General features: G+C 45.3%; 3 protein-coding genes across 3 annotated transcripts; 2 read left to right on the top strand and 1 right to left on the bottom strand. All coding sequences in view use genetic code 11, as the record gives it.

Moving 5' to 3' along the window:
* Window positions 1–2583: 2583 nt before the first annotated feature.
* EGR_04258 (Mitochondrial chaperone BCS1) lies at window positions 2584–4109 on the bottom strand (the record flags this gene model as incomplete). Its single annotated transcript, XM_024493507.1, has 6 exons — window positions 2584–2866; window positions 2906–3023; window positions 3059–3226; window positions 3267–3371; window positions 3409–3526; window positions 3564–4109. 6 exons carry the CDS (start codon window positions 4107–4109, stop codon window positions 2584–2586), a joined length of 1338 nt encoding a protein of 445 aa, XP_024352015.1.
* Window positions 4110–4583: 474 nt separating this feature from the next.
* EGR_04257 (Protein strawberry notch) lies at window positions 4584–11828 on the top strand (the record flags this gene model as incomplete). Its single annotated transcript, XM_024493506.1, has 13 exons — window positions 4584–4739; window positions 5006–5575; window positions 5754–5832; window positions 6126–6335; window positions 6574–6749; window positions 6826–6993; window positions 7062–7475; window positions 7557–7739; window positions 7809–7906; window positions 7992–9661; window positions 9734–10209; window positions 10461–11458; window positions 11687–11828. The coding sequence occupies 13 exons, from the start codon at window positions 4584–4586 to the stop codon at window positions 11826–11828; spliced, it is 5340 nt and encodes a 1779-aa protein (XP_024352014.1).
* Window positions 11829–18825: 6997 nt separating this feature from the next.
* On the top strand, window positions 18826–21631 carry EGR_04256 (Pyruvate kinase isozymes M1/M2; the record flags this gene model as incomplete). The annotated part of the gene is made up of 5 exons (XM_024493505.1): window positions 18826–19006; window positions 19198–19412; window positions 20287–20473; window positions 20782–20924; window positions 21500–21631. 5 exons carry the CDS (start codon window positions 18826–18828, stop codon window positions 21629–21631), a joined length of 858 nt encoding a protein of 285 aa, XP_024352013.1.
* Between the last annotated feature and the right edge of the window lie 707 nt (window positions 21632–22338).

Genomic DNA, 22338 nt, shown 5'->3' with positions numbered 1-22338 from the left:
ACCTGGGTATTATTAATATTAGGGCTGGAGGAAGTTATACCGTAAAAAATCTACACATTAATGTAGTTCTACGGAAGCGTCTACCAGATTAGTTGTGAGGCAGTTGGCGAAGTTTTATAACCTTCTTAGTCATGAGCCCCCCCAACTTCTACCACCGAAGCAGATACCTCCCCCATCATACTAACCACCCTTCTCAGAAGCATCAATGAGAGTGGTCCTACCTTTGGCTGGAGGTAAAGTGGAGTGAAATCTACCACTGATTTTTCGTTAACAACATTAAAATACGCACAAACCCGGATACTGGGTATGTTTATTCGCACAGGAAGCTGGAAAAACGATGAAGTAGGGGGCATGACCTGCGATCTACGCTACCGTAGAGGATACGGAGCTACAGAGAAATGAAAGGAACCAAGACATCAATGAAGGAAAGGATGGGAATAAAAAAAACAGACTTAAAGACTTTCAGACGGTTACATTACCTATATACTCACCTGAACACTCAGTTCCCCCTAGTCCCCCACTCTACTACTTTGATGTTAAGGATCTTTCAAACACTGGGAATAGAATATATCTTCGAAGTAAAGGAAGAGGCTTCCATGTAAATGAGAGTGGAGCAACAGGAGACTTCCGCCTAGGAAAATACAGAGCGTCAGGCTGAACAATATCCTACAGTTGAGTCTTCGAACCCTGGTTTTGTCTCAGCTTCGCGGAGCGAAGACAAGCGCCAAATGATGGATAACTTCCCGTACCTAGACTTTATTATTCAGTCACAACTAGCTAGCCAGCTAAATTAGGGTGGTATCTTCTCTTGAAGCCCCAGCACATTATGGCACAGTTATTAGACACCATTCGGCGTCAAAAAAGTGGAAGGACAACGGGTTGAATGAGAGATTCATTTCACCAGAAAGATAACATAACACCTAGCAAAGTCACTGATCCCTCTTGGCAAATCTACTGGATCGAAAGTTTCATCCTGTATGGAAAGAGGATTCGGAAATAAGGAAATGTTAGCCGTCATGCGTTTACAGCTAGTCGTAGGAATACTGACCTAAAGGCGATTATGTAACAAAGGACGGGGGTTAACATTATTTTGTGGATGTAAGGTTTCACGTCTATTCCTCCTTTTCACTTTGTTCTCACTTCAGTACTGCCTAGCCACATCTGTCTGGGTTCAACAGAGCCAGTAGAAGGGTGGTGGAGGAGGTCTCGTGTGTTCACATAATCGACATCTTTATACAGGAACGGTAGACAACTCCTTAACGAAACCTATCCAGATGGTTCATGGCTAGGGTCGCTTTTGCTGTTAATAGCTTTCCAGCAGAACGCGGGAGAGGTAAATTTACCAAATATAGACGTCTCTGTTAGTACTCCTTTTGGGGAGCGACACCGATTCTCCCATCTGCAGAATATGCACTTCTTCCACCTCATTAAGATTTATCACTTAGTAGTAGAAATCAGGATAGATGTCCTTTTTGATCATATTCGCTTTTCGATACTACCAAGGTGGCGCCCCGACACTTCTCTCAAGACGAAAGAAGGCGTAATACTCGGTCAAAATATGCATTGTCAACACATAGTAGGGCTTGGGCTATTGGCATGGCCCAGAGGCCAGTCCACCGGACAAGGGTACAATGATGGAGCACTTAAGTGGCCCCCTTACCAAAACTGAGGGTTGAACAAACAATCGACGTATCAGAGTTGTGCTCCGGCGAACCCCTAGGAAGTTTAAACAACTGCAAAATAGGTGCAGAATCCTGAGCCTTCGCAAAGGTTATAAAAAGCTATGCAAATTTGGCGAACTCATTAACACACGAAGAATTAGGTTACGTACACCTTCTTTCGACCATCCAACTATAAGATAGATACAAACCTCCCGGATGATGAGAACTCAAAACCGAGTAAAGAATGCGGTCTTCTTATTCCTAGATGCAACCATAAACTCATACCCTTAAATGGACGGGAATTGAAACCTCACATTTGATCTATTTCGCAACAAACAAAGTTAAGACAACTTACTTCCCATACTTCAACTCGACTTACATCACTAATTGCCTGTCAAACATGTAACGTAATGTGGGAAGTAACAAGTGCCTTATTGAGCTTGGCCATCAACAAATTTCCAGAAAAAAGGGTTTTTTAATGCCTTATCTCAAGGTATATTACTGTTAATGTCACGTAGAAAAAGCTCTCACTGGACAGACGACCAGAACAAGTCCAAATGTGAGACCTACGCTACTGAGTCCTGACAATATAACTAAAAGCTGTTTTCCATCACCCACATTGCAGTACAAGTCTCCAAACACATTAGGATCAATCGGAACATAGACAGAAAGTAAAGAGCATTGCCAGAAAAAATATCGGTAAAGAATGACCCTCTTCAATTGGCCCACTTTATACACTCATTACATGAGTAAGTTTATTGAGCAATTCTCCAAAACAGATTATTCAGTTCAAGAGTCTGCATCTATGTATCAAATAGACGCAGTCTGTACAACTAAAGCAGTGGCAATCCTCAGTAGCTCAAAGAAGACAACCCGAGAATTCCAATAAACAGATAGGTCCTGGGCGGCCTATCCGAGTTGGCTATGATTTATCCCGGTGTAGGAGGCACTTCTCCCTGAACTCAGGCAGAGCATCCATGGCACTTTGAGGCGATGACTTGTGCACCAAAAGAAAGCCCTGAACCTGCGCTGCACTCACCAAGCCCCCACCCAATGCCGCAGCAAAAGACACTGCCAGAGATTCCTCTACAACTTCCTTTTCAGGATAGAAACGCGAAAACATGCGGGAGAGTTGGTCCTCAGTACACAGCCCTATCTCTGCCTTGAAGTCCACTCGTCCTGGTCTCACCAAAGCTGGATCCAGGCTTGATAGAGAAGGGAAAAATGTCAAAACCGAGGCTTACCGGTCAACGTAGTTTGTAGTCATGAAGAGGATTCGACCGTCAGTTGAGGCCACGCCATCGAGGGCGTTGAGTAGACCACTCATAGTGAGGCCCTGCATGCCCTCATAGGCACGACCATCTGCAACACGATGTAAGTAGAGATTTTGCATTTACATCGCTGAGCCAGATTAATGGGCTCTTCGCGACTAGGCAGGGCGGCATCGATGTCTTCAAGGAGGATGATCGATTGAAGAGGTGCGTGGGTTAGAAGGTGGTCCAACCTATCGGCCGACATCCCCAGATCACTGAGATTGAGCACACAGATGTTGTACTCGAGGTGGCCTGAGTTTACAATGTTAAAGAAGAAAATTGACACCGATACCAGCAAGGGCAGTTATAAAGCTGCTTTTCCCACAGCCTGGTGGACCATAAAGAAGATAGCCACGACGGTAGGGTATACCTCGAGCGGAATACCAATCGGGGCTGCCTGAAGGGTTTTATATGACGGGTTAACATTCGCTCACTGATAAACTCCTTTATATCCGCTGTAATGGATTCAGCTACGCCTTCGCCCAGGACGACCGAATTAAGCGGACGTCGGGGACGTGGATATCCAAATTGGCGCCACTCGGATCCGAAGGCCTAGCAAATGTAAGTAAGGGCGGACAATTGAGGCCACCTTGTAAATGACAGTCCATCCCTTATCCTTCGCGATAGCGGCACATCTAGCCTCCTCAAGAATATCCCTGAAAATCTGTGTATCGAAGCCCAGTGTGGTGAGAGTAACACTTTCAAAGGGAGCAACAGAAGCACCCTGAAGCGTCTGTTGCGATCTGATACGCTCCACGCGTAAAATACGGCCTTGGTAAAACAAGTAGTGAACACCGGTGCTCGGTATAAACTCAAATGCTGCTTTAATTCGACCAGCCTCAGTGCGCACGACACTTGTTTCGACGCTGAAATGCTGCCCAGCGCCTTTTTGTAACCTGCTGTCTCTTGTACAGCGGGCCCGCTTCGAGAGCCAATGCATGACCCATTGATAGGAGCTGTCGTGGCTGGCTATTTCCATTGTCAATGTCAGATTTCGACGAAGCAGAACAGAGGCAACTTGACCGCATCGACGTAATAGAGCCACACCCATACCCACACCAAATAAACCAGCACCTGCACTGAAATAAGGGTTGTCCGTAAAGATGCCTTTTGTAAAATGGACTAAGTTATCCATCTGCAAGAGGTTGAGATGGCCACCGACCAAAAAGTTCAAGGGTGAATTAAAGCACGTGAAAGGTAGCCAATAAAAGCTGGCCAAATCCGCATGCGTTAGCAAACCAATCAAGAAAAGATAGAGCTATCAAACTAATAGTTTTGAAGAACTTGATAGAGCATGATTACTTTGAACCAGTCCTCATTTAAAAGCTAAGTAATTGCTTTATTCAGAGGTCATTTTTATCATTGCTGAGCAATTTTTTACCTTATCATCGCAAAAAATAAGTCGCAAAAATGTCTGTTAAAAAAGTAGTCAAACTGTTTTTCAGCCAAAATATTTTAAGCTTGTTTTAATATAAAGTAAAAAGGTTAATGGTATCAAATTAAAGTTCTTAGATTAATTATAAAATGCGACATTAAACGATGGCAAAAATAAAGCACAAAATATAAATTGCTATAAAAAGGTTTTTTTCATTAAAAATGGTTTTATAGGATGCTGTTTTACCCTTGTTTAAATGCGCCACGTCGATTCGTTGAACGCCATATTGAGACTGTTGGTTTTCCAGCTGGTAGGTCGGGTGGCGTACGCAAGTCGGTTGCGCTGATTGATCACGTTGTTCGGACTACAGTGCGCTCTGGTGTTGTTAAGGTTGGGAAGTCTTGGTGAATCGTACACACTAGCGATTGGTCTTTTTTAAATTGTACCCGTGATATTTATTATTGGCAAACTTCCTAGAGTCAAATGGCGCATCCACGGTCACAGATAGGGTTGTGGCAGCCTATTAGGCATAACGCTTCGGGACGCGATGGTCATCTTCCAGATATGCTCCTTTAATCATTTAGGCCCTGGTTTATTTTTCACTTCGGGAATGCTTGTTTGCATGGTCTTTGGGTTCGTTTTAGTGTCATATGTAGGACATGGAACCGGCTGATGCGTTCGAGATAGCACTCCAAGGTCTCACGGCGAAGGATGATTCACTGTCAATGCCAGTCACTGAACAGGTCTCACCGGACTCTGCTATTGTGGCTGACGTTAAACCTGCCGAATCAGATAGTAATCAGGAGGATTATGGACTGGATATCATTTCAAAAGCTCTCAAGAGCGCCGGTATTACACCCTCAGATGTTCCCAACCCAGTTACCACTGTTGCACCAACACAAATCTACACGGTTATTAATCAGACGGGAAATCCATTGGTCCAAATACCCTCGGTTACCAACACTCAACTGAGGGTTCCTACCATCTCTGGAGTTGCTAGTCGCCTCATTCAACTCTCCAAGGTTTCTCGTGCTCCTACTATAATTCGAAAGAGGCCAAGTGCTGAGCCAGCCACTTTTCCCCCTGTAAAATTTATCCGCCGCGGTGACGCTCCTAGCAGCGGACCAGTTAAAATCGAGACCGTATCTGACATGAAATTCAGAACTCAGACATTGGGTCCTCAACGGATCCCAATGAACTACCCCCTCAATTTCCTCTCTCAGAAGGTGAATGAGTTCATATTCACTTATTTCCATTCACATTGGTCCATTCCCCAATAATGACTTGTTTTTTTGCTGTGCCCAAGCGAACTTGATTCTCGGATGGATCTTTTGACCCTTTTTATTGGATGTGGACTTATAATTTAGTTCCAAACAAAACATTAACAAGGGTTTTCTAATTCAGAGAGATGAGGAGATCGAGGAGGATGATTCCGACGATTTAGCACAGGCGGAGACGTACGCCGATTATGTACCTGCTAAGCGTGAGTTATTTTGATCAGTTTATTGCATCAGGCACGTGTCATTTTGCGCCGTTTGGTAAAAGGCGAGTGTACGTCGTGCAATACTGATATTGACTTTCCTGGGCCGACACGTAGTAGGTCAACGTTTTCGGCAGTTTAGAGTCAGATACTCTGTTAGATACCTGTGCATGCGTTTATTGCGGTGTTGCTTTGCTTTACGCCATTCCCCAGTGTGAAACGATGTGAAGCGTGACCTATGCCAGTGATGTTGAACTAAACTGAGTCTAACAAATTTTATGGTTTTTATTCCCCAGTTCATCTCGGCTGCAGACATCCAGACCCCATAGTTGAGTCCAGCACTCTTTCTAGCGTCTCCCCACCGGACATCCACTACAATCTTCGCCTCCCCCGTGAAGTCATTGACAGTGGTCGGCTCTCGGCACTCCAATTGGAGGCCGTCGTCTATGCAAGTCAACGTCACGAATGCATTCTCCCAAATGGGCAGCGAGCTGGTTTCTTAATTGGTAAAGTTTCATCCATTAACTTCAGCTCTAACGCTTGTGCGTCACATTATTCGTGGCAATTTAGCTTCTTTTTGTTTGTGCTCTATTGGGTCGGTGGGCTGACAGGCTGATTTGTGTGAATTCGCGACACATCATGGGGGGAGGGGATTAGACCTATCAATGAGTCACGAATCTCGTGAAGGCGACTTAATGCCCGAAATTGGAATATGCAGTCAGAATCATAAATTGCCTTTCATAGGTGACGGTGCTGGTGTTGGTAAAGGTAGAACCATTGCTGCCATTATCTACGAAAATTACATGCAGCATCGGAAGAAGGCCATTTGGTTATCAGTTTCAAACGATTTGCGTGTTGACGCCGAGCGTGATCTCCGTGATGTCGGCCTCACGAAACTTGAAGTTCACTCTCTCAATAAGGTGGGTTGCTGGCCTGCTTTTGCTTGGTTGTTGCGTGTCAGTCGCGTTTGTACTGATGACTTCCATTGTCCTGCAGTTTCGATATGCAAAGATTTCTGGCAAGGTGAACGGGAGCGTGAAGAAGGGGGTGCTCTTTTCCACCTACTCCTCCCTAATTGGCGAAAGTCAGGGTGGCGCAAAGGCAAAGTATAAAACGCGTCTCAAGCAAATTGTTCACTGGTGTGGCAAGGATTTTGACGGTGTTGTGAGTGTATTTCTTACTGTACTCCTACCACCTATCGTTAATATTACTATTTTTGGTCTTCCGCTTAGATTGTCTTCGATGAGTGCCATCGAGCCAAAAATCTTACTCCCAGTGGTTCACAGAAGCCCACCAAAACGGGTTTGACTGTGTTGGAACTGCAAAACCGCTTACCAAATGCGCGAATCGTCTACGCCTCGGCTACGGGCGCAACAGAGCCGCGAAACATGGCTTACATGACGCGACTCGGTCTTTGGGGCAAGGGCACTCCATTCAAGGATTTCAACTCCTTTATTCAATTCATTGAACGTCGGGGTGTTGGTGGCATGGAGCTTGTCGCTATGGATATGAAGCTTAGAGGAATGTATATAGCACGTCAGTTAAGCTTCCATGGTGTCAAATTCACGATCAGACCCGTCGAGATTGAATATGTGCTGTTGAACGGCCAGTCCTTCGTTAATGTATATAACCAATCTGCCGACTTGGTTAGTTCCGTTTTCACTTCATTTTTCCATGGTGCTGTATAAAGCAGCCTGGATTCCATTGAGATTCCATGTCTCATTTAGTGGGTTTGCGCTTACGAGTACTTCTCGGAAGCCGCCCGACTAATCAACGCATCGGACAAATACCGCAAAACCATGTGGGGCCAATTCTGGTCTGCGCATCAACGTTTCTTCAAGTACCTCTGCATAGCCGCTAAGGTTGATGCCTGTGTTGAATTGTGCAAAATGGCGCTTAACGCCGAGAAGGTGATCTCCCGTCATTCCCTGATTATTTTTGTTGAATTCTTCTGACAAATTCCTGGTTTCACCTTACAGTGCGTGGTCATTGGTCTTCAATCAACTGGTGAAGCGAAAACACTTGAACAAGTGGAGGAATTTGGAACAGATCTGGGGGAATTTGTATCTACTGCTAAGTGCGTTACTTAGTCCTCTCCAGTTGATTTTCGATTTCCTTTGTCCATATTTATGCGTCCAAAAGTCATTGACCCTTTGCTTCAGGGGCGTTCTACAATCGTTGGTCGAGAGGTATTTCCCCACAGCATCAAATTTGGAAAGTTTCACAGCCCGTGGTGAAAAATTGACCATTGCTGGTGATCGTTCGTCTTCGACAACTCTTACTCGAGCTGGTAGAGCTGTTGCTGGCGGCAAGGGTAGTGGACTCGGCTTGAAAGATATCCTCGGTGAAAAAGCTTTCGCCAAACTGATTGCTGGTGGATCTCTCACCGGGTACGACGATGATGATTCAGATAGGGGCAACCCGGGAAGTGTTGCTACGGGCACCAAAAAGGACGACTCGGACGATGCCGTTTCTGATGAGGATGACGACAATGATGATGAATGGGGAAATGAATCGGATAATCAGTCGAAAGCCAACGGCGGTGACAGTTCATCAGAATATTATGATTCCGACCTCGAGATAAGTAATAATTGTCGCGGTGGCGTGAAACGAACGAAAAAATCGCGAATCGGCGCCTCAAGTAAGCGCAAGCAGGTCTACGAGAGTGATGCTGCGGCGGACTCCGATGACGACGATATGGACTATGATGCCATGTGCGACACCTTCTTTGCCCGTCAGAGGGAGAGGGCAATAAGGCAAAATGACTCCCTCTGGGCCGATGAGTCGACGCGTAACCTCTCCGCCAAGTATTTCCTAGACTCCAAGTCGCCAGATGGGATGCTCGCCTCTAATGGCAGCGTCTCTTTGGAGGAGGCGCGAAAAAAATGCGATGGAATGAAGGAACTTCTTTTGGGACATATTGAAAGAATTGGCAGGTACCTTCCTCCCTCGTCCTTGGATGAGTTGATTGAAAAGCTGGGCGGTCCATCGAGAGTGGCCGAAATGACTGGTCGTCGCGGTCGTGTGGTCATGAACGACTCTGGTCGTGCTCTCTATGAATCTCGACGTGAGGGTGATTGTGCGATGGAGACTATCAATCTGATGGAAAAGCAACGGTTTATGGATGGGGAGAAGTTGATCGCCATAGTTTCGGAGGCCGCCTCCTCTGGTATCTCGCTCCAGGCTGATCGACGTGCGAAGAATCAACGACGTCGTGTTCACATAACCCTTGAACTTCCCTGGTCTGCCGATCGTGCTATTCAACAGTTTGGTCGTACCCATCGCTCCAATCAGGTCAGCTCGCCAGAATATATCTTCCTCATCTCCGATCTGGCAGGAGAACAACGCTTTGCATCAACTGTGGCCAAGCGTCTCGAATCTCTAGGGGCTCTAACCCACGGCGATCGTCGAGCTACGGAGACTCGAGATCTCTCTCGTTTTAACATTGACACAAAGCTTGGTCGTGAGGCCCTCGATATCGTCCTCAAGACGTGCATCTGGGGGGAGGAGGGAATTATCAAACCGCCAGCGGATTATCGTTCAGAAGATCCCATCGTAGCAGATGCAAAAACTCTGGAGCCCCTTCCACCGACATTGCGCCCCTACCACCAGTTTCTATCCGACGTTAAATCGGGCTTGCAAGGTGTAGGATTTCTCAATGGGCGAACGCGCGACAAAGACAGTCGTCACATGGTAAAGTTTCTCAATCGCATCCTTGGTCTCCACGTACATACCCAAAACGCCTTCTTCCAGTACTTCTCTGATACACTGGAAGAACTTGTGCGACGAGCGAAACGCGGCAATCGCCTGGACTTAGGCATTATGGATTTAGGTAGGGAAGGGCAGCCTCTGCTGACTTTTTGCCTCTGGGTAAATAATACTAATTATTGCTGTTTTCTTGCAGGTACTACTGGCCAGAACTTGGAGATTGTTTGGACCCGAAAATTCGACACGCGCTTCCTCTCCGATTCCACCCAGGTGTGCCTACACAAAGTCACCACCCAACGAGGTGTCAGCTGGGCCTCCGCCATGGAGCTTTACGCGCAGCACGATGGTGATGAGGACGGTTTTTACCTTCCGAAGCAGTCCACTGTGTCAAGAGTGATGCCTTTGCTGGCCTTCTGCCTGCGCAACAAGGCCGGGGATGTGGGGGACAGAGAGAGGCGGAAGATGAAGCGTCTTTATCGGGTGTATAGACCAAACACGGGGATGCAGTCTGAGCCTATGGAGTACGGCAAACTGACAGAGCAGTATGTCAAGGTTTCCAATCCTACCGACTGCCAGGAACATTGGTCCACCATCTATGACGAGTCTGCTACCAGGTGCATCCATCTCATTCAACGCAATCATTGCAATCGCGTTAGCGTACGCAATCCTCAGGTTCGTAAGCCCTTGCCATCTTTTTTGGCATTACGCGTATTTTGTCGATTGGAAATATGCTACTTTTTGCCCAACTTTTACAGCTTCTAACTCAGCCTAAAGTGCTACAAATTGTATCTAGCTATTACTGTACTGTCATGCTACATACTACTGCCTAAAATTAGTTTCAGATAGATTGGAATTGAGGGCTGGGTTAGTGTGTTTAACGTGCATGGGCAGTGAATCAGAGGTCCTTTTTGCTGTGGTTCTAGGGACGGTCAGGCATTTGTGAGGTCGGTCTCCGGGAGCGCACCTATTACGTCCTCAGCGGATCTGTCATGAACGTATGGACGCACGTAGAGCGAGTATTGACGAATCAGGCCGGTAATTCTCCACCGATGCAGGTGGTGCGCTTGAAGCCTAAGGATGGAAAGCGAATTGTGGGCGTACTCATCCCTCAGGATGGTGTAGAAGCCGTCCTTGACTGCCTTAATATCCTTCAGTCAAATCCAGATGACATTCACCTCCGGCCGGCGCCCTTGCCTTCTGGCCTTTCCCAACCAATTCATCAAGTTAGAAGTCTCTCGCGATCTTCTCTGCCTCCTCCAATCATAAAATCCACAGGACAGCCACCTATCGTGATTGGGAAGCCTTCCGTAAGGTTCTCCGTTGCTAACGCCACTAACACTAATGCTGCCGCCATGACGCGTAACCCTGTGCGCAATTTTGGGAATGCCACCGCAAGTACCATCACAACCGGTGTCGCTTCTTCCAACGCTCCCACCTTTCTTTCTCCTCGTATGTCTTTCACTGCCCTTCATCAGCCTCTGAGTCGATTCCCACTGGCCTCTCGTGCCCAATCCCGACTTGAGGCCGCTTTCCAGTGTCAGCCGATTTCACAGGCACGTAATATAGTACCTCAGCGCGTTTTCACCTCCATCAACGCACCGTCATCGCAGCAATCAAACTCTCCACAGAGGTTCGCTAGTCCACGAGGCTTCCAACCGTCGCGTCCTCCTTCCACTAGGGTTACTGCTCCACGTGCAGGAAGGATTAATTGGGTCAGCCAGGACAACGGCTACTATGTAAACAATCTTCCCGTCCAAGGCGTTTTTCAGCCTCGGTTACAGACACAGCAGCAGCTGGTGCAATTGCAACAGGTTTATCAACAACCACAACGGCAGCAGCCGTCACAACAAAAATCTCGACAACTGTCCCAGGTACCTCCAACACTTGTATCTGCAGCTAGTCCCAACAACACCGCTAATCCGTCAGTGCAGGCGGCTGTCGCTCAGCCTACCCAGAAACCTTTTAAAATGAAATTTGTTTGGAAGGGCGGTAAATAACGAACAACCGACTCTTGTATATTATTCCCAACCTTCCTCCTCTGTTAAAATACCTGTGTGCTCAATGGCTTTGCTATTATTTCCCCCAAAGTCTTATTTTTTTGTTACACTAGTCAGTGTGTGTACGTGCGCACTGTTCTATGAAATCGAAGCATTGGCAGGACCAAGTCTTGTGTGCCACCGAACGGTGCTTCAGGGAGAGATCCTGATCGCTGCATTTGTCTCAACCCCTGTTCCTTCTCCCTCTGTCCTCTTCCTGTCTGTATCCCCCTGCTCGATGAGCCCCCTGTGTAGACTGTATTTGCAGAAGCTGTTACATAACTCGTGATGCACATCAGTCTTTCTTTGTGAACGCAGATTACCGTTTGCGACGAAGTATGGAGAGGGAAGGGGATCCTGTTTCCCCCCTTTCCCTCTTATTTGTCCATGCGGCTGCGTTTACACCTACTTTTTTATATTGTGTTATGTACTAGCAACGACATTTGTCATTAAAGTGTCAGAATGAGCCTCGTCCCGAGGTTGGATTCTCAAGCTAGGACTATCGAGGAGGGTCACCGCTTAGTAAGTCTGTGTGGTTGGTGGGGTTAGATCCCACCCCCTTCGAAGTCGGGTATGTCAGCGGTGTTTGGACGATCGCGCATTTCAAGAGTGTGGACGAGTACGCTCTGACGATACTACGGTTGGGGAGGTGTTGGTGAGTGACTTTCAATGTTCCATAGTTATTTAGGTTCTTAAAACTGGTTTATTGAATCACTTGACCTATCAGAAGCCTTGTCGAGGTGTCAGTATTTTGTGAATTTTGTGTGGAGTGAATACGGGAAGTTCCACTGCTACTATCTTGATTATATCGAGCGCGCGTGACTTGCCTTTTAATGCGGTTATGATTGTTCTAGTGTAACAATTTCGATCAGTTAATCAGTTGTCATCTTGGCAGTTAGTTTCTGATCCGGTATTTAGTTACTATAGTGTAGGTGGTCAATAAATGTACACTGGTGAATCATTTAATTCTTTGTTTTGGTTTTGCGAGTCCTTAATCTCCGTAGGCTGTACTTCTGCTGGGCGGCATTGCCTTACAACAATACCAGTAGCCTCCTAGCCCTTCTGTGCGTCGGCAATATATATGTCTTCGTTCGCCGGCGGGGATGATTTGGGGCACTACGTAAAAGCCGCAAATCATGTTCTGATAATTCTACGTGATCGTAATTCGTCTTTTGGACAATATATGTTTGTATATTCGTCACAAGAATGGAGGAAGAAGTTCGGTAGAATGGCTGGATGGTTTCAGTCGCGTAACAGAAAAGGGTTGTAAGTTATGGGTGTTAATGGAACATCTAACCGATGGTGTCAAACAACTCAAATGGGGGGTGCTTTGTTGTAGCACCCCGCCCCGAGTCGGTTTTGAGGCAGAGATGAGTCATAGTACCAGAGCAGAATAAGTATTGCCGACATACAGGGCGACTGAGGCTATTGGTATGCCCAGCAGAAGTGCAAAGACGGAGCCTTAAGTGCTCGTGAAACCAAAACGAAGCGTTAAACAAACAAGCACCGCATTGCCTAGACACTGTCCTATTTTGAGCATCGTCCCCGGCGCTCCCCTTGGTCAACCACACTCGTCAGCGTTACAAGGTAGTCGGTGCTACAAGACAAACATTCACAAGCCAACCGCGCCAGTCATTGAATTTCTATGCAATTGAGAAGATTCTTGACTGCAACGTCACTGATTTCTCTTGGCAATTCTACAGAACCCGAATTTTCATCTTACGTGGGAACTGCACTATGGTGACGGGGCAAGGTGTCGGTCATCACGGCCTAAACGCAGTCGCAGCAAGGGACGGGGTTTAACCTAGCCCGGCGGGTGTAGCTGTGCGTCTATTCCCTCTCGCCACCTTTTCCTCGCTTTAGTGCTGCCCAGACATATGCGGGTTCTATCCACGTAGTACAGAGGTAAAGGAGGTATCGCATTTTTACTTAACCGAACCCTCCATGCAGGTACCGTGAACAGCTCCGTAATGAGCTCTTTCTGATGGTTCACGGTCATGTCTAGTGTCGCTTAAGTTGTTAAGTGCATTCCCCAAACGCTGTATTTGCCGCAGGTTGTCACAGATTCCCCAATCTCTCTGTTACGCTAGGTTTCGGCATTTAGGAATGGAAATCAAGGTAGTTGCGAGACTTTCCTAGACTGAGGTCGTCATAATACTAGTGTAGAATGCGTATTGCCGACGTACAGAAGGGCTGGGAGGAACTACTGGCATGTCTCATGGGCCAGGATGCCCAGCGGATATACAATGGTGGAGCCTTAAGAGCCCGTGAAGCCAGATCGGAAAGTTAACCAAGCAACCAAAGTGTTGCGTTGTATCGTAGCCAATTGTTAATGTATTCGAGATGGGAGAATTTCCCAAGCTCAAAAAATCTCTTTGCCAGCTCAAGATCGCGCGAGATACAGCCATGAGTCTTGGGTCGAGTGGTGTCAAAGCTAAAATATCTTTCGACCATTCGGGACTCTAAGTGCAGCCAAACTTCTGTAAATAAATTTTCCAGAGACTTGATTTCTCGTAAGAATGCGCGAAAAACGCAGTTTTAAATTTAATGAGATTTTGGATAATAATATCCAAGGCTTCGTAAAAGAAGAGCCTTGTTTGCAAATTATAAGTATTTGCTTTAATGCTTCATACTGAGGTCTGATAGAAGAGGTGCACCTTGACGTCACCATTCTACTAACACCCTTCGCGCATTCTATGTCCAGGAATACTGCACCGAGCTAGGAAAACCCGAAGCAATCTGTTTCGCGAGACTAATTTTCATCTTTTTTCTCATCATTTGAACGGATTGGTAATTAGTGGCCCATCTTTTAAGAAACCTCGATTTTGCATCCCTTTAAACAGAAAGTTTGAATTTTTCTTAGTCTCAGGTTAAAGCATAACCAAACACCTCAAAATATCGCGAAACAATGGTTCCAATTGTAACAGGGCAGGCGCTTAATGTTTTGAAGCCTCTCTTCCCATGTCTGGAAACCGGTGTTACTTACTAAGCCAAGTAGTATATATCGGATCCGCAGGAGCTGTAAAGGTTCAATTTCTATAATTTTTATGATGCTATTAGCGCTTTAGGCATTGTCGTTACATCTGCAGTTGTTTCCCTGAGATGATGCAATACTTTGGTTATTTGTTTAGCTCTCCGATTTGGTTCCGCTGGGATTTAAGACCTCACCTTTATGCTTCCGCTAAGCAGCATGGCCTGTACGTCGGCAATACACTTTCTGTCCTAGTATTGTGACTTAAAACCTTATTCCCAAGATTCTGTTCCAAACACCACCCTTTATCAAATGACTGTTTTTAGGCGGCAAATATCCGTCGTGGCCAGGATATTACCCCTACCGACAATACAGGTCCCAAACCGAACAAAACTCCAGATCCAGCGAAAATGTCAAGTGAGATCAGTAACATTACGGCCAAATGTCTTTTCCTTTCAACGCAAATGAGATGACTGGCGCGTTTGGTTCGTGGGTGTTTCTCTTACAGCACCGACTACATTATAACAGCCGACGAGGGCTGTTGACCAAGGATAGCTCCGAAGACGTCGCTCAAACAACGAAAGGGGACAACGTAGTACTTTGCTTATTTGTTTAACTCTTCGTTTTGGTTTCATAGACTTAAGACTCCGCCTTTGTCCTGCCGCTGAGAGCCATGGCCTCTGGGACACACCTTTAGCTGCACAGTCTTCCTTTCCATTGGGAATACATTTTCTGCCACGGTGTTGTGACTTCTTTCGCTTTCAGGAACGACTCAAGTGGCTACACCGGCTCATTTAAATTGTTGGCTTAGTCAGTCCATCAATTCTCATATTTATTAACCTTATTGCGCGAGATCTATGTCACTTTAAAGATGGTACTGCTTGTGATGTAGGGCGACGTTGTCTTTGATAAGGTTGGCATTTTGAGTTGGAAAGGTGGAAGCATAGTAGGACTAGGAGAGATTGTTCTCACTGTGCCTACCTGTACGCTGAGAAACGATTATTCCTACCATCACCAATGCTCATTTCGTCCCAGTACGCCTCTTAATTAAGTTCTTTTTAAAGGGAATTATCATCATATTCGTGTTCTTTCCTTTCTTGTAGAAAGTGCTGCTTGACATGGTTCCCATGCTTCAAGCCACTTTGCCATTGTGATATTTGTGTTTTGTAACAAGAATCCTTGTTCCCAAGGCAATAAGGTAGGAACTTTCAACCAATTTTTTGGAGGGTAACGGTTACTTAATGGATGGCACTCGTATTTCTATCAGCTGTGAGTTAATCAAAACTCCACTCGGTTCTCCGTCGGTCTGATTGACTTCATTGTGACCTTTGCTACTTTTCTGATATTTTTAAGCTCAAATACCAAGATGTTGGTTAAACCACCCTGATAGATGCTACTTGAGCTTGCCCGTTTTATAAATTGAGGTCACCTCGGGGATCAAAGGCGTAGGACCTGGTTTGTGGTGGAAGCTGTACAGATGGTGTCGTGTCCCAAGCATAAAAAGTGCAGGGCAAGTTTCAAAGATTGTCAATTTGTTCTTTACTTCTTCCACCGTGAATTTTAACTTGGTTCCTGGCTGGCTGGCTGACTGAAGTGTGATGAGAAATGGATTGTCTTGTAGTGCTCTGAGTTTTCAGAAGGGTTGGAGAGCAACTGGCATGATCCGGAGGCGATACAGCCCAGCGGAAGTGCAAAGGCCAAGCCTTACGTACTCACGAAACCAGAGGAAGAACTAGCCAAATAATATAAGTATTGTATAGCCCTTATCTCTTTTGACCATCGTTTCCATTGCTCCTCTTAGTCAACCTCCTACCGTCGGCCATCACAACGTAGTCGGTGCTGTAAGGAAACATCTATGGACAAATCGTAAATGTCATCGGATATGCGCACACCTGAGAAGATATTCGACTGCAACGTCACTGATCCCTCTTGACAATTACACTGGATCTGGAGCTCCATCCTGTTTAGGAACTGCATTGGGTGATGAGGGAATGCGCACACCGTCGTACATGTCCACCGCTGGTCGTAAGGAGGCTGGCCCTAAAGCAGGGCCATGCCAGTAGCTCTGCAGCCCTTTTGAACGACTTGGGTCGCTGCATTAATGGCAGCGGTCATCTAATCCAGTCCAGAAGCTTGACAGTTCTACTACCATTGGCTGGATAAGCAGTTTAGAGGAGGGCATTTGTGCTTTTGGATGGATAAACACGCTACTGCTCAGAGCAGAAGAGGTACCTAGGTCGAATGTACTTCGGACAATAGCCCCACCTGGTGTTTTTAAGAAGAATTTTAACAGCTGAAGGGACGCCACGCTTGTGTCATTTGAAAATGGTACTTTAACGATTGTACTACAGTTAGTGATCGTAGGTGTATATCCCCTTTTGAATTGCGATTGGCACCGAAAGGTCCTCATTGGAGAACTTTAAATTAGGTGACTCTCGATTTATCAGAACTGCTGTTATGTATCATTGTCGATGAGGTCGAATGTATTCTACTTTTCGTGGGAAATCAAAGGGTGATCATGGACCCTATCTTACGCACACTTTTAATGCACCGGCTACGATGTGACGGTCGACGCAAGGAAAGTTAATTAAAACGCTTTGTAAATGATTGGGCTTCTAATAGCAAACTTAGTTTTAATTCTCCTTGTGATTACAAGTGGTATTAATCCTTCATGGGTGGAATAGTATTCCGTATGTGTCACTACCTTTTACAGCCTAACTTTAATACATGTTTGTTTAATCCAGCTTTTGGGAGACAAACTGTCAGTTTACACCAGCCATCGACCCATGATGACGATCCGAAACTTAATCCTCTTTAGCCCCCAATAATCTGTAAACTTTCACCTTAGCCTTGAATAAAAGCTGTACTCCATCTAATGTTCTCGTTCTAAGGGTAGAAAACCAGGAGTAGAAGGGAGGGTCGGAAATTCATTTTAGAACACAATTGGATGTATTGTAATACGATAGTGGTTTATCCCTCGGCATTGGTGAGGCGCCACTTTTGTACTGTGAATTAGCCCCCTTGTACCTCGCTGGGTGGGCTGGCCTTTCAGGCCGTGCCAATAGCCCAGACACCTTCTTATGCTGAATACATGTATTCTCCCCGAGTATCGTGTCTTCTTTCGTCTTCAGGGAGTCCCTGGACGCTACAGTATGATAAAGAACCATTTAGTCGACTAAATCTTAGTAGCATTTTTGCATATTTGTAGCATAGCAATCGGCTTAGTGGCTTAATATATGTGCAAGGCTTTCATAGCTTGCTCAGCCCTACGTTCGATTACGCAGACACTCAAGTCTCCGCTGACTGTGCTTCATCCTGCCGGCATAGCATCCGGGCCGCGGTAGTAGCCTCAGCTTTTCTGTACGTCAATAACACTATCTCTGCTGCGCTTTATGACATCTTGCAACTTCAGGAGGAACTCAAAGCGGTGCTTTACCATTTTTAAATACACGTATTTTTCTGCCCACGCACGTGGTGCATATTCCTTACGGTGGTTTGACGTACTACTACTTCAGGATTGACTTTAGTCCTGCCTTAGTTTGGCAGATACTTTTATGCTTATTTTCAGTCATCCTGGTAAAAATGGTACATTTAAAAAATAAAACAAATTTTTAACACACGTTTTATTATTTATTCAGTGTATTATAATTCACAGACTAATTTTGGAAACTAACTTTGTCTTCCCACATGTTGTTTAACTTTCAAAACCACCCCTTTTAGCAAACAAGGTTTCTGTTAAAAAATAGCTATCTTTCATCTAATTTTTAGGTACAAATTTACTAGGAATCATTATCGTTCAAATTCACTACTCAGTTTAGCTATTTGGGAAGGTCAACGCGCGGAATACAAATCCGCCCAGGTCTAGCGCGTTTCACAGTCGTGAGTTGGGCATCATTCCCATCTACGTATTATCATTCCCTCTCCTGATTTTTTAAGATTGAGATGCAATTTTGATGGAAGTGCTTCGCTTCTTGATTGATGGCTCATATCGGTTTATACTTTTCACCCATTATAATTACTCATTATAACACTGCCCCCTAGGTCAACATTAAAAGCGTCTTATAATACATACAGTAATTGGATCTGTCTGCATTCCCGAGATTTGTTTTGCTTATTGGTGTGTTGGTGGCCCGCTTTATTTGATAGACGTCAAGTAATTGGATTTCTGTATTCGTGGTGTTCGAGCCTTAATTTGAGATCGTCTGTAGGTTTTATGGGCGAATTGGGAATGTGCTTTCTTGACGATTGCTGCTAGTTTCATTAACCCCCTTTAGGTCCACAATGCAAGGCATTTCTAAACATAACGTGAATGTGAACTCCGAAATCAAGTTGTTTGGTAGCTCCATATCTGGTATTCATACAAGACAAGAGGTCGCACGTTCTCTCCTTGAACACATCTGCAATCTTGACATTGATCGTGAGCCCTATGCCATCCGCAACACCAGCATCATCTGCACTATCGGTAAGTTTTCTTTTTAAAAAGAATTAAAGGAAAAACATTTTTTATTTGTGATGCAGCATTAGCACTGTTTTGATGGGCTTACTCAAACTAAAACATCTTCTGCAAGTCAGAACCTCAATTTTTTCTTCTAAATCGATTTCCTGGTTCAAAATATGCAAAATTTCACAATATTTATCTCTCAATTTATCTAGGACCGGCATGCCGTAGTGTGGAGACTCTGCAAAAAATGATGACTGCGGGTATGAATATTGCCCGCCTGAACTTCTCCCACGGCACTCACGAGTACCATCTAGAGACCATTAGACTGGTCCGTCAGGCTGTGGAAACTTTCAGGCCCTTTTTCCGTCCCGTAGCAATCGCTCTCGACACTAAGGGACCTGAAATTCGTACTGGTCTCATCGACGGAGTAAGTTTTCTATCAGCGTGGCTAACACTCAGGTTGCCTCCTTGAGCGGATGGCTTTACTTCTTCATCAGCTTAACTAAAGTTTTATTACTATCCTCACTTTTTACCGACCCAATCAGCCGGCATCTATTGCGAGCAGCTTTTGTGTTGATACCGAAGGTAGAGTCAGCATTATTTTCACTTCCCTCATGCACCGCACACGCACGTTGCAGCAAGATGAGTTCCTATCAAAATTTGTCCCTTTTGTGTGCATATTATTAATTGTAGTTTGGTTTGTTAACCCCTTTTCGATAAAATTTCATTTTCCTAGCGCATTTATGCGTTCCCACCAGTGCCCTTTTGCTGGAGCTGCAGCTCAAGGTAATGCATTCCGTTTTCCTAGTTACCGTTCGGCGTTGTATTTTTATATTAACTTTGGTGTTAAGGCGCAACTTTTTGGGGCTTTCTTTGCGATTTATTTTTGTCAACAAGTATGAAGTGTCGTTCGCCTTTGTCACGTAGATTATCCATCTCTGGTCACCCTCGATGCTGCTGTTTGACGTCCGAATGCGTTTAGCCACTTTTCCTACCTTATTCGTTGGCATTCGCACAGAAATTGCCAGGAATGATTCATAGTCTTCCCGGGTTTTAACACTATATTCATTCCGGCGTTCAGCGTTTTGTTACATAGGTTTCTAAATACGCTCATTATCGGCCCTTATTGACATACACTCACTGCAATATTCCAGAATCTATATTGAATAAGAAGACTAGAAACACATAGATATTGTTACTGTTGTATTAAGTACTGATCGGTCTCATTCGATTAAACTTTAGCTCGCCTTCAGCTTTCTTTTGGGGTTGCTGTAACTTATTCCAAACTGTCCTTTCTGCAGTGCGGTACTCGTGAGGTGACTTTGGAGTTCGGCGAAAAGATTCGCTTGACGCCTAACAAGGAGTTTGAGAATAAGTGCAGCAAGAATGTGGTCTACGTCGACTACGATCGCATTGTTCACGTCCTTCATGAGGGTTCCAAGGTCTTCATCGACGACGGTCTCATCTGCCTCGTGGTACAAAATAAGGGTACGTTTTTCCCAACACTTTGTGGAAATCAGAATGCCCTGTCTCTTAATAATGTTTTCACGTTTTACAAACCTTTGAATTAGATTGTAACTTCTTCACATCATCTTTCTCGGGGTTAACCCTCTCCCATTATTGCGCTCTTAAGTAGGCTGCCAGCTGTTGGATAAAAAGACTTAAGTGCCTCTCACAGCTCTGGGCTTGATAGATTGCCAATTTGAGCCTGAACGTGTCGTCTGATTCTCAAGTCCCAGTTCTTGTGTGTTAGCGTACTGAAATGAGTGAAACGTCACTCAGTTTTTGTTTTTTAGGTCCCGACTACCTGGACTGCGTCATTGAGAACGGCGGCAAGTTGGGCTCTCGCAAAGGCGTCAATCTGCCCGGTGCACCTGTTGATCTACCCTCAATGTCAGAAAAAGACAAGGAGGACCTGCAATTTGCCGTCGACAATAATGTGGGTATTGATGTATCCACTCTCAATTGGATTTGACTGGCTTAAATCCTCTCTATAGGTTCGGTCTCTGAAATCCACAGTCGGGTTTATAATCATTCAACTCAAAAGAATTTGTACTTTGTGGTACGAATTTAAGTGATTTTCTGCAGCTCTGGTGTATTCCCCTTCATTTCAATTTCACTGGCTTTATAGGAGCAAAGTTGGCTACATAAAGTTGATTTCCGGCCTCAAACGGATGTCGCGGTGACATAGTTCAGGATAATCCACATTCGGCCCTGCATTCATTTTGCAGTGTACAATTGAGTTTCTTAATTGGGGAGCCCTAAAACCACTGGAATTGAAACCTTTGTGACTGTGTGGCGACTCTGTTTTCGCCTAAGAAAAAAATACTGTGGAAAAAAATGTTGTTTACTGCACAGAATACTTGTTATCTAGGTCTACATCGAGCTCAAAGCCAGCTAATGCGTGAATCCATGTGAGATGTCAAGAGGCAATGTGGGTACCCAGTATTGCGCTACGTGTGTGTGTCCATATGTAATTATTTAGTAGCTGAGGATTTGTCTTTCCTCTTTCAGTTGGACATCATCTTCGCCTCCTTTATTCGCAACCGAACCGGAGTGCAGGAAATTCGTGAATTCCTTGGCGAGAAGGGCTCTCACATCAAAATTATCGCTAAGATTGAAAACCACCAGGGTGTTAAAAAGTAGGTTTCCTCCTCTCTCATAACTCCAGTTTGACGATATTGTCAGTAAAATCACTTGGATGTCACACCAGGCTGGTGGAGTTACTATTGTATGCTGTCGACCGGAACTTGGACCACCGGGCAGACACCACTAGCTTTTCTATGTTGAATATTCTGTTGTGTCGCTTCGTTCACGCCATATCAGCACAGACGAAAGCAAGTTTCCCAGTGTTTAATTTCTGCTAAATCAAGATCAATCTCTGTAACTAGTGCTTCTGCTGCTGCCACCGACTTAGCGTAGTGATGGTTTTCCTTCATTTTACCGAAGTGTCATTGGCTATTGTTAGTGATAGTACTTAGGGCGATCAGACATTCTGTCCGTGATGAGCTGATGCGGTAAAGTTGTAGCCGTATGCTCCTAGAAACTACTTTTATTTCCGGACCCTGCAACTTCCAGTACAGTAAAGTTTATCCTCGGAAGCCTTCAAGGAATACCCTCTGTTCTCTGCCTCACCATTCAGTTTCGATGAGATCGTCCAGGCTGCAGATGGCGTGATGGTGGCTCGTGGTGACTTGGGCATAGAGATTCCACCGGAGAAGGTCTTTCTCGCGCAGAAGATGGCCATCTCGCGGTGCAACCTTGTCGGCAAGCCGGTCATCTGTGCCACCCAGATGCTTGAGTCGATGACCTACAAGCCGCGCGCCACTCGTGCTGAGTCCAGCGATGTCGCT

The sequence above is a fragment of the Echinococcus granulosus genome, assembly GCF_000524195.1.
Source record: "Echinococcus granulosus chromosome Unknown EG_S00026, whole genome shotgun sequence".
Lineage (NCBI taxonomy): Eukaryota > Metazoa > Platyhelminthes > Cestoda > Cyclophyllidea > Taeniidae > Echinococcus > Echinococcus granulosus.
This window is presented reverse-complemented; position numbering and strand designations above follow the sequence as displayed.